This window comes from Heterodontus francisci, chromosome 1 (genome assembly GCF_036365525.1).
Source record: "Heterodontus francisci isolate sHetFra1 chromosome 1, sHetFra1.hap1, whole genome shotgun sequence".
In the NCBI taxonomy this organism is placed as follows: domain Eukaryota; kingdom Metazoa; phylum Chordata; class Chondrichthyes; order Heterodontiformes; family Heterodontidae; genus Heterodontus; species Heterodontus francisci.
Window position 1 is genome coordinate 88186961 of NC_090371.1, and position 12356 is coordinate 88199316.

General features: G+C 43.6%; 1 protein-coding gene across 1 annotated transcript in view; it reads left to right on the forward strand.

The window, feature by feature from the left end:
• Nucleotides 1-12356, forward strand: part of LOC137370639 (probable phospholipid-transporting ATPase IM) — a 440540-nt gene that overhangs the window by 390095 nt on the left and 38089 nt on the right. The window contains exons 23-24 of the mRNA XM_068032731.1: nt 501-724; nt 11729-11812. Coding sequence (XP_067888832.1) covers nt 501-724; nt 11729-11812 — 308 coding nt within the window. The remainder of the gene's footprint in view (nt 1-500; nt 725-11728; nt 11813-12356) is intronic.

Consider the following 12356-nt stretch of genomic DNA (forward strand, 5'->3'; position numbering starts at 1 on the left):
CCATCTATGGCATGTGCCTGAAATGGACGTTCGGCCTTTTGCATTGACACAAGCGCCAAGCTCTCCGACCTTGACAGTGCAAGGCCATGGTAATCTTTTGTTAATTCCCAAACTTTAACTGTCTGCCCATGGACAGCTGCCCACCAAAAATGGGCAGGAAGCGACAGCTGCCCGGAGGGCTAGCGTGTAATTTCAGGTGGCTGGAGACCATCAGCTGGGACCGAAGGAACACTCCAAAGCACTTGGGTAAGTCATTGTGAGGGGGTTTCAAGAGGATCTTGATTCAGGAAGCGGGGAGTCTGGGGCAAGGAAAGCCTGAACTTTTCTTGTGCATTTTAGAGGAACACCCCGATGTGAGAGAGGTTAGTTATTGCAGAGATTCTGATTCATGATACTCTGGTTGGTTATTCACTCTTCTCCCATTCTTGCTTCAATATTGTTCCATAGTCTTTTTAAAGATGTAAAGTTATTTAAATAATGTTTAATTCATATTCCTACAGCTGCTCACATTGGAGTTGGTATAAGTGGCGAGGAAGGCACACAGGCTGTCCTTTCAAGCGATTTCTCATTTGCTCAGTTTCGTTATCTCCAGCGTCTGTTATTGGTCCATGGAAGATGGTCGTATCTTCGCATGAGCAGATTTCTCAGTTACTTCTTCTATAAAAATTTTGCCTTCACACTCGTTCACTTTTGGTATGGATTTTTCTGTGGATTTTCAGCACAGGTGAGAACACTCCAGAAAACTATTTTTTCTCACTCATTCATTCCATATACACTTTGGCATGGATCTTAATCTACAGGGTGAGGGGGAGAACTAAAGTGGAACATTAGCCTTTTGAGGAAATTGGTCCTTACGTTAATAGGATTTCTAGTAGAAAGCAGCTACTAATTGTTTTTATTCTTTCATGCGATGTGGGCGTCACTGACGAGGCCAACATTTATTGCCCATTCCTAATTGCCCTTGAGAAGATGGTGGTGGGCTGCCTTTTTGAACTGCTGCTGTCCTTGGGGTGTAGGTACACCAACAGTGCTGTTCGGAAGGGAGTTCCAGGATTTCGACCCAGCAACAGTGGAGGAACAGCATAATAGTTCCAAGTCAGCATGGTGTATGGATTGGTGGTGTTCCCATTCATCTGCTGCGCTTGTCCTTCTAGGTGGTAGAGATCGCAGGTTTGGAAGGTGCTGTTGAAGGAGACTTGGTGAGTTGCTGCAGTGTATCTTGTAGATGGTACACACTGCTGCCACTGTGTGTCAGTGATGAAGGGAGTGTATGTTGAAAGTGGTGGATGGGGTACCAATCAGGCGGGCTGCTTTGTCCTGGATAGTGTCAAGCTTCTTGAGTGTTGTTGGAGCTGCACCCATCCAGGCAAGTGGAGAGTATTCCATCATACTCCTGCCTTGTGCCTCGTAGATGGTGGACAAGCACTGGGGAGACAGGAGTTAAGTTACTCACCGCAGAATTCCCAGCCTCTGACCTACTCTTGTAGCCACGGCATTTATGTGGCTGGCTCTGTTCAGTTTCTGGTCAATGGTAACCCCCAGGAGGCTGATAGTGGGGGATGTGGCAATGGTAATGCCATTGAACATCAAGGGGAGATGGTTAAATTCTCTCTTGTTTGAGATGGTCATTGCCTGGCACTTGTGTGGCACAAATGTTACTTGCCACTTATATGCCCAAGCCTGGATGTTGTCCAATCACATTGCTATGGGTCTGGAGTGAAATGTAGGCCAGACCAGGTAAGGACTGCAGATTTCCTTCCCTAAAAGACATTGGTGAACCAGATAGTTGACAGTTGAACTTTGATCATTTCATGACACCATTACTGAGACAAACTTGCAATTCTAAATTTTTTTTATAATTAAATGAATTTAAATTCCACCTGCTGCCCTGGTGGGATTTGAACCCATGTCCCCAGGGCATTAGTCTGGGCCTCTGGATTACTAGTCCAGTAACATTACCACTACGTCACCATCTGCCCCTAGGAGTTGGCCATTTAGTCCCTTGAGCCTGTTCTGCCAGTCACTGAGGTCATGGCTGATTTGTGACCTATGCCCATACAGCCACCTTTGTCCATAACCTTTGGTTAACAGAAATTTATCAATCCCAAATTTAAAATTCACATTTGATCCAGCATCAACTGCCATTTGCAAAGGGGGTTTCTACATCCTTTGCATGTAGAAATGTTTCCTAACTTAGGAACATAAGGAATAGGAGCAGGAGTAGGCCATACAGCCCTTCGCGCCCACTCTGCCATTCAATCAGATTGTGGCTGATCTTCTACTTCAACATTTTCCTGCACTATCCCCATATGCCGACATGTTTTTAATATGTTGAAATCAATCGATCCAGTCTTGAGCATACTTAACGACTGAGCCTCTACAGCCCTCTGGAGCAGAGAATTCCAAAGATTCACCACCCTCTGAGTAAAGAAATTCCTCCTCATCTCAGTCCTAAATGGCCTGGCCCTTATTCTGATACTGTGTCCCCTGGTTCTAAACTCCCCAGCCAGGGAAAACATCCTTCCTGCATCTACCCTGTCGTGCCCTGTAAGAATTTCGTATGGTTGAATGAGTTCACCTCTCATTCTTCTAAACTCCAGAGAATAAAGACATAGGACAATTCATAGGACAATTCCTCCATCCCAGTAATTAGTTGAGTGAACCTTCGTTGCACTCCCTTTATGGCAAGTATATCTTTCCTTAGGGCGGCACAGTGGCGCAGTGGTTAGCACCGCAGCCTCACAGCTCCAGCGACCCGGGTTCAATTCTGGGTCCTGCCTGTGTGGAATTTGCTAGTTCTCCCTGTGTCTGCGTGGGTTTCCTCCGGGTGCTCCGGTTTCCTCCCACATGCCAAAGACTTGCAGGTTGATAGGTAGATTGGCCTTTACAAATTGCCCCTAGTATAGGTAGGTGATAGGGACAGGTGGGGATGTGGTAGGAATATGGAATTAGTGTAGGATTAGTATAAATGGGTGGTTGATGGTCTGTTTCAGTGCTGTATCTCTAAATAAATAAAAAAGGAGACCAAAACTTCACACAATACTGCAGGTGCGGTCTCACCAAGGCTCTACATAATTGCAGTAAGACATCTTTACTCAAGTACTCAAATCTTGTAATAAAGGTCAACATACCATTTACCTTCTTAATTGCTTGCTGTACCTGCATGTTAACTTTCAGTGACTCACGAACAAGGACACTCAAGTCCCTCTGAAGTTCAACACTTCCCAGCCTCTCACCATTTAAGAAATACTCTTTATTTCTGTTTTTCCTACCAAAGTGGATAACCTCACATTTCTCCACATTGCATTCCATCTGCCAAATTTTTTCCCACTCGAATAGCCGCTCCAAATCCCCTTGAAGCGTCTTTGCATCCTCCTCTCACCTCGCACTTCCACCTAGTTTTATGTCATTTGGAAATTTTACATTGAATCCCCACACCCAAATTATTGATGTCGATTGTGAATAGCTGGGGCCCAAGCATTGATCCTTGCGGTTCCTCAATAGTCCCAGCCTGCCAACCTGAAAATGACTCATTTATTCCTACTCTCTGTTTCTGTCCATTTTCTGTGCTCCAGAACTTGCCGCGCCCCTAGCCAAGCTGTTCCAGTACAGCTACAACACTGGCATCTACCCGGCAATGTGGAAAATTGCCCAGGTATGTCCTGTACACAAAAAGCAGGACAAGTCCAACCCTGTCAATTACCTGCCCATCAGTCTACTCTCAATCATCAGTAAAGTGATGGAAGGTGTCAACAACAGTGCCATCAAGCAGCACTTGCTTAGCAATAACCTGCTCAGTGACGCTAAGTTTGGGTTCCGCCAGGGCCACTCAGCTCCTGACCTCATTACGGCCTTGGTTCAAATATGCACAAAAGAGCTGAAATCAAGAGGTGAGGTGAGAGTAACTGCCCTTGACATCAAGGCAGCATTTGACTGAGTATGGCATCAAGGAGCCCGAGCAAAACTGAAGTCAATGGGAATCGGGGGAAAACTTTCCACTTGTTGGAGTCATACCTAACGCAAAGGAAGATGGCTGTGGTTGTTGGAGGTTAATCATCTGAGCTCCAGGACATCACCGCAGGAGTTCCTCAGGGTAGTGTCCAAGGCCCAACCATCTTCAGCTTCTTCATCAATGACCTTCCTTCAGTCGTAAGGTCAGAAGTGCAGATGTTCGCTGATGATTGCACAATGTTCAGCACCATTCGCGACTCCTCAGATACTGAAGCAGTCCGTGTAGAAACGCAGCAAGATCTGGACAATATCCAGGCTTGGACTGATAAGTGGCAAGTAACATTCGTGCCACACAAGTGCCAGGTAATGACCATCTCCAACAAGAGAGTATCTAACCATCTCCCCTTGACATTCAATGGCATTACCATTGCTGAATCCCCCACTATCAACATCCTAGGGCTACCATTGACCAGAAACTGAACTGGAGTAGCCATATAAATACCGTGGCTACAAGAGCAGGTCAGAGGCTAGGAATCCTGCAGCGAGTAACTCATCTCCTGATTCCCCAAAGCTTGTCCACCATCTACAAGGCACAAGTCAGGAGTGTGATGGAATACTCTCCATTTGCCTGGATGGGTGCAGCTCCAACAGCTCTTAAGAAGCTCGACACCATCCAGGACAAAGCAGCCCACTTGATTGGTACGCCATTCACAAACATTCACTCCCTCCACCACCGACGCACAGTGGCAGCAGTGTGTACCATCTGCAAGATGCACTGCAGCAATGCACCAAGGCTCCTTAGACAGCACCTTCCAAACCCACAACCGCTACCAACTAGAAGGACAAGGGCAGCAGATGCATGGGAACACCACCACCTGCAAGTTCCCCTGCAAATCACGCATCATCCTGACTTGGGACTATATCGCCGTTCCTTCGCTGTCGCTGGGTCAAAATCCTGGAACAACACTGTGGGTTTACCTACCTCACATGGACTGCAGCGGTTCAAGAAGGCCGCTTATCACCAGCTTCTCAAGGGCAATTAGGGATGGGCAATAAATGCTGGCCTCGCCAACGACGCCCACATCCCATGATTGAATAAAAAAAATTAACCAGTTTTCAATCCATGCCAGTTTCTTCCCCCTGATCCCACATACTCTAATTTTGTTTCCCAACCTCTTGTATGGGACCTTATCAAAAGTTTTCTGAAAATCTAAATATACCATGCTGCCTGTCTTTGTGTCATTGGCAAACTTGAAATATCAGTCCTGTCTTCTAAGTTATTAATATGATGAATAGTTGAGGCCCCAACACAGATTCTTGCAGGATGTCACTAGTTACATCCTGCCAATTAGAGTATCGGCCTATTATCCCTGCTCCCTGTCTCTTGCTGCTCAGCCAGTCTCCTAACCAGGTCAATAATTTGCCCTCAATTCCATAAGCTTCAACTTTAGCTAACATTCTCTGACATCGGAAGATGAGATTAAAAATGATATAACCGCAATTCAAATATGGGGATGAATATTATGAAAACTAATCAAACTCAAAGAGGATAAAACCCCTGGTCTAGATGGAATGCATCCGTGCATTTTAATATAATCTAGGGATGAGATAACAGAGGCAGTATTGCACATAAATTTAATAATTTGTTATAATCAGATGTGTTACCAAAGGATTAATGGACAGCTGATGTTACATTAGATTAGATTAGAGATACAGCATTGAAACAGGCCCTTCGGCCCACCGAGTCTGTGCCGACCATCAGCCACCCATTTATACTAATCCCATATTCTTACCAAACATCCCCACCTGTCCCTATATTTCCCTACCACCTATCTATACTAGTGACAATTTATAATGGCCAATTTACCTACCAACCTGCAAGTCTTTTGGCTTGTGGGAGGAAACCGGAGCACCCGGAGAAAACCCACGCAGACACAGGGAGAACTTGTAAACTCCACACAGGCAGTACCCAGAATCGAACCCGGGTCCCTGGAGCTGTGAGGCTGTAGTGCTAACCACTGCGCCACTGTGCCGCCCACATCTATACTTAAAGGAGATGGAACATGTCATGGGAACTATACACCAGTCAATCTAACTTCTTAGAGTCATCGAGTTATACAGCTCTTTGACAGGCTGCCATTTTTGAAGCTCACCGCAAAGATCAGTGGAGAGCTTATAAAATCCAGCCCCTACAAACCAAAAGCATAATAATGTAAAATCAACATGGATTTCAAAAGGGAAAGCCTTGCTTGACCAACATCACTTAATTCAGTGAAGAGGTAACAAGAGAGAGTTGACATTTTTACTGCAGTGGATGTAATATATCTAGATTTCCAAAGGCCTTTGATAAGGTACCAAATAATAGACTAATGAATAAGATTACAGCATATGGAGTCAGGGGATAATTAGTAGAATGGATAGCTAGCTGGCTGAAAGGCAGAAAGCAGAGAGTAGGGGGTAAAGGGTAGCTATTCAGAATGGCAAAAGATGGGATGTGGGGTCCCACAAGATTCAGTACTGCGACCACTACTGTTCAGAATTTATATTAGTAACTTAGACTTTGGAATCAAAACATAATTTCTAAATTGAGGACAGCACCAAATTGTGAAGGATAGTCAATACTGAGGAATACTGAAAAAATTACAAGACATTAATGAACTTGGAGAATGGACATATAATTTGCAAATGAATTTCAACATAGGTAAGCATGAGGTATCACATTTTGGTAAGAAAAATAAGGAGGTCATGTATTACTTGGAAACTAAGTATCTAAATGGGGGAGAGGAGCACAGGGATCTAGGAGTACAAATAACAAATCACTAAAATTGCAACACAGGTTCATAAGGTCATAACAAATGCAAACCAAGCATTCAGGCTTATTTCTAGAGGGACAGAATTGAAAAGTAAAGAAGTTAAACTAAACTTGTAACTTGGTTAGATCATACTTGGAGTACTGTATGTAGTTCCACTTGCTATGTTATAAAAAGGATATAGAGGCAGTGGAAAAGGTGCAAAAAAGATTTACAAGAATGATACCAGAACAGCAAGGTTTTACCTATCAGTGAAAGATGAACAGGTTGGGTTACTTTTTTCTTGAAAAGAGAAGGGTAAGGGGGAGCCTAATAGAGGCCTATAAAATTATGGAAAGTTTTGATAAAGTGGACAGAGAGACTGTTTCCACTTGTAGTGAAGAGCGAAACTAGAGGCTGTCAATATAAGATAGTCACCAAGAAATCAAATAGGAAATTCAGAAGAAACTTATTTACCCAGAGAATGGTGAGAATGTGGAACCTACTACCACAGAGAGTAGTTGAGGCATTTAAGGGGAAGCTGGAGGGACATTTGAGAGGGAAGGTAATAGAGGGTTATGTTGTTAAGAGTTCAAGAGGAATGCAGCATAAATGTCGGCATGGACTGGTTGGGTTGAATGGCTTGTTTCTGTCCTGTATTTGAAGAATGAAAGGTGATCTCATTGAAACATATAAAATTCCTAAGGGGTTTAAGAGAGTGCATGCTGTGAGGATGTTTCCGCTACCTGGGGAGTCTAGAACTCGGGGTCTGAATCTCACAGTCTTGGACTGATAAGTGGCAAGTAACATTCGCGGCGCACAAGTGGATCAAAGACCATCTCCAATAAGTGAGAGTCTAACCATCTTCCTTTGACATTCAACAGCATTACCATCGCTGAATCCCCCACTGTCAACATCCTGGGGGTTACAATTGTCAAGAGATTTAACTGGATTAGCCATATAAATACTGTGGCTACAAATGCAGGTCAGAGGCTGGGAATTCTGTGGTGAGTAACTCACCTTCTGACTCAGCAAACCTTGTCAACCTACAAGGCTGGAGTCAGGAGTTTGATGGAATACTCTCCATTTGCCTGAATGAGTGCAGTTCCAGTAACACTCAAGAAGCTCAACACCATCCAAGACAAAGCAGCCCACTTAACCAGCAACCCATCCACCACTTTAAACATTCACTCCCTCCACCACCACTGCAGTGGCAGCAGTGTATACCAACTACAAGATGCACTGCAGCAACTTGCCACGCCTCCTTCAACAGCACCTTCCAAACCTGCGATCTCAGCTATCTAGAAGGACAAAGGCAGCAGATGCATGAGAACAGCATCATCTGCATGTTCCCCTCCAGGTCACACACAATCCCGAATTGAAAATATATTGCTTTTCCCTAACTGTCACTGGGTCAAAGTCCTGGAACTCCCTTCCTAACAGGGTATACCTACACCACAGTTCAAGAAGGCGGCTCAGCAGCATCTTCTCAAGGAGAATTAGGGATGGGCAACAAATGCTGGCTGTGCCAGTGACACTCACATCCCAAGAACGAATAAAATAAAAAAAAATGGTCAGCCATTTAGGATTGAGATGAGGAGAATTTCTTGGCTCAACTGATTGTGAATCTTTGGCATTCTCTATCCCAGAGAGCTATAGACACTCAGTCATTGAATGCATTCAAGACAGAGATTGATACATTTTTGGAATACTAAGGGAATTAAGGTATATGTGTATAATGCAGGAAGGTGGAGTTGAGGTAGATGATCAGTTATGATCTTGCTGAACAGGCTCAAATGGACTACTACTATTTCTTCTGTTTTTATATTCTATGTAATCATATTTCCACTACTTTAGTCACCGCTTCAAATAATTCAGCAAGGCATGACCGACCCTTTGCAAATGCATGCTGGCTCTGTCTGATCAGCTGAAAATTTTCAAAGTGTTCAGTCAGTCTGTCCTTAGTTATAGACTTTAGTGATACCTGACAACAGATGTTAGTCTAACTAGTATATAATGTCCTGGTTACCCTCCTTCACCTTTCTTAAATGGAGAAATGACTTGCAGTTTTCCAATCTAAACAATGGTTCTTGTACGGAGAGAACTTTAGAAGATCATAGTTCGGGCATCTACAATGTTCTTACCTTATTTCAAAATCCTAGGATGGAAACCATCTGGTCCTGATGATTCATCACTCTTTAGTGCCATTATTTTCTTCATTACTCTTAATTTGCTTGAGTTACCCTCCTTGATTCAGTATTATTTTCCTTGGGATGTCTGGCATGCAAGGTAATTATTTACCTGCTTCCTTACTTTCATTTATATAATCACCATTATCAATTTTTAAGCTGTCTACATTGTTCTTAAACACTTTTTTTCCTGAAATAATTGTAAAAGTTTTTTTGTGTTGATGTTGATATCCCTTGCAAGTTTCTTTTCATAACTCCCTTTTGTAGCTGTTGCTATCTGTTTTGCCACCCTTTGCTGTTCTTTGTATTGTCATGCTCACACATGGAGAAATTATAAACTATATAATGAACTTATAAACAAACCCAAAATGGGCACCTTTCTTGAAAAACAAGATGGAATCAAGAGGTCAGGTGACTTTATCCTTTACTGCTAATACACACGGAAATGACAAGAACTTCATATCTGGACCAGCCTTGAAGAAGGCATTAAAATGTAAATTGCCCATTCTGTGTTAATGGCTATCTCTCTTCAACAAATTGGGTTAACACTGGCATGGCAGACATGGTGTCTGGAATTTTGTGTTGGAGGTAGGGCTCGCGGTGCCAGGCCAAAAAGACAAGGGAAAGTCCACCTCTGCCTTATTGTCCCTGAAAAGTCTGGGATCCCGCCTTGAAAAGACTGTCGGTAGCTCAGCAGTATTGGCAGCGCCACTGGGAGTGTTGGCTGCTGCCAGTACTGCAGAGGCCTTGGACACAGGCCGAGCGCCAAAACCCCGGACCTCAGGTAAGTGATACGGGGTTTCTGGGGCCAGTCCAGAAATCCCTGGAAATGGAGGGGTGGGGAGCAGTCCAGGGGGATAAAGTGGTTCCTGGCAAGGGTCTTCCATAGGCCACAGATTGCCCATGGAGGGACCTGCTCCAAGCCCGCAGGGAGTGCGCCTTGTGTTACAAGGCGCCCTCTGTGTGTGGCGGAGGCACCCTCCCTCCGCTGCTATTAAGTTTGCAGTGGTGGTGGAAAGATGGCCTTAATAGGCCACTTAAGGGCCTCAATTGGCCTCTAGGCAGCCTATTCCACCCCCAGTAAGCTTGCATGGCAACAGGCCACCTGTCACAATTCTCCGTGCCCCCCCCCCCCAACCCTGCTTCAGGGGTCCCATAAAACCAGCCCGGTATCTTCAAATTCAAACTCAAAGTGGGGTTTTTCTCACCCACTTATTTATCAAAATGGAATGAAGATGCATTTTAGCCTTATGGTTTTTAAAATAATTCACTGTAAACCTTGTGTTTATCTCCGGGGTCGGGTGTGGTGAGTGGGAAGGTTTGAAAACGGTGCTGGCCTGCTTTTCCTTTTCCCTGGTTCACTTAAGAGAAAACTTGTAAAGTTTCAGGAGGGCGAATGCATGGTTGCAGACTTCGCTTTGTTTTATCTCAGTCAAAACCCTGGTACAACTTCTCAGGGAGTCTCAATGCCACTTCTCATCACTGCCTACAGCTAGCTCAAGATAACGTTAACTCTGCTTCTCTCTCCACGGATGCTGCTTGACTTGCTGAGTATTTCCAGCACTTTCTGTTTTTATTCCTGTCATTTCCCATTTGTTCGTAACAGTATCTCTCCCATTTGCCAGGATCTGTGCGATTTTAGGTATTCCTGTATGCTTTTTCTTTTAGTTTTATGTTGTCCCTTACCACTTTCATCATCCATGGCTTTTCTTTTTGATAAGTGTAGCTCTTTCCCTGAAAGGTATAGTCTGAATGCACTAAATTCTTTTTTAAAAGTGTCCTACTGATCTTCTGTTGTTTTATCTATTAATATATTTGCCCAGTTTACTGTGGACAGTCTCTGCCACATCCCGTTGAAATTGGCCTTACCCAGATCTAGAATCTTTGCATTTCCCCCTTTCAAACCCAACATTGAACTCAATAAAATATATGTTCTGATGAAGGATCAATGGCCTGAAACGTTAACTCTGCTTCTCTCTACAGATGCTGCCAGACATGCTGAGTATTTCAATATTTCTTGTTTTTATTTCAGATTTCCAGCATCTGCAGTATTTTTCTTCTATATCAATAAAATATATGGTCTATATTAGATAAATGTTCACACACCATTAGGCTGCTCACTAAATCTGACTCATTACTCATTACGAAATCTAATATCCCCTCCACCCTTGATGGTTCTAGGACATATTGTTGTAGAAAACTATCCTGAACGCCCTCAAGAAATTTGCTACCTTTTTGGTATGAATTCGTCTGCTTATCCCAATCTATATGGAAGTTGAAATCTCCCATTAAATCTACTCTGCCTTGCCTGCATGCTTGGCTAATTCCTACATTAATACATTCTACCACTTCCCAGGAGGTGCTCGGGGCCTATATACAAGTCCCACTACAGTCTTAAATCCTTTTCTATTTCTTAATTCTACCCATAAAGTCTCTGTCTGCTTACCTCTCATTGTATTATCTCATCATCGATTATATTATCTTATTGCAGAATTAATTTTATCCTTATTCCATAGATCTTCTCCTCCCCCTTTACCTGATCACCTATCTTTCCTGTAGATCAAAAAAGGCTAAGTAACATACAAAATATCAAAAATGCCAAGTTCACTGGTGCCGAAAGAGAATTCCAGTGGAAATTTGTATGGGATGCTAAGTAACTTGAGAACTGACGTGATTTCCACTGAGTTCCAAGTTTTATTTTGAAGTTATTTCACGAAATTTTATGCACCTCTGCTTGATATCTAGTTGTTCATTTTTAGACTTGATAAATCTTAATAATGTTTTTTTTTGCTTCTACAGACTGTGTATGATGAATGGTTTATTACACTGTACAATTTAGTGTATACATCTCTCCCTGTATTAGCAATGAGTCTGTTTGATCAGGTATGTCTGTAAAATTATTGTTTGACTTTCTCTGGGCTGTCCTCACATTATCTGCCACAAAGCCTGCGGGGTCCTCATTAAATATGTAGGTCAGGCTCTGATGACATCATCAGGGGCCAATCTTTGATTTTAACCTGAGGCCTGAGCAGGGGAGCAGTTGTGAATACCCTGCCCAGGCCAAACTTGCCAGCAATAGGAGTCAGGACCCATGTTCCCTATAAGCTGTGCAGTGACCCAGAAGTTCCTGCGTCGGCTGAGCACAAGTCAACCACTTTAAGTTACCACGCGTGCACGGCTGTGCAAAGAAACTGAAAGAGCTCATGCCCTTACACCAGTAAGCCACACACAACAAAAATAAATTAGGGAGAATGTTGGTCAGGACCATAAGAGGGTCCAGTAAGGAAAGTTCTTTTTTTGTTTCTTTGTGGACCAGGAGAAGTAGGGGCGCTCCTCTGGGCCTCCCCTGCTTCGGGATTTCCCCGTCCCCACCCCCAATCCAATCAGGATTCCCCACTCACGTCATTCTACTTACATTAATGCTGAG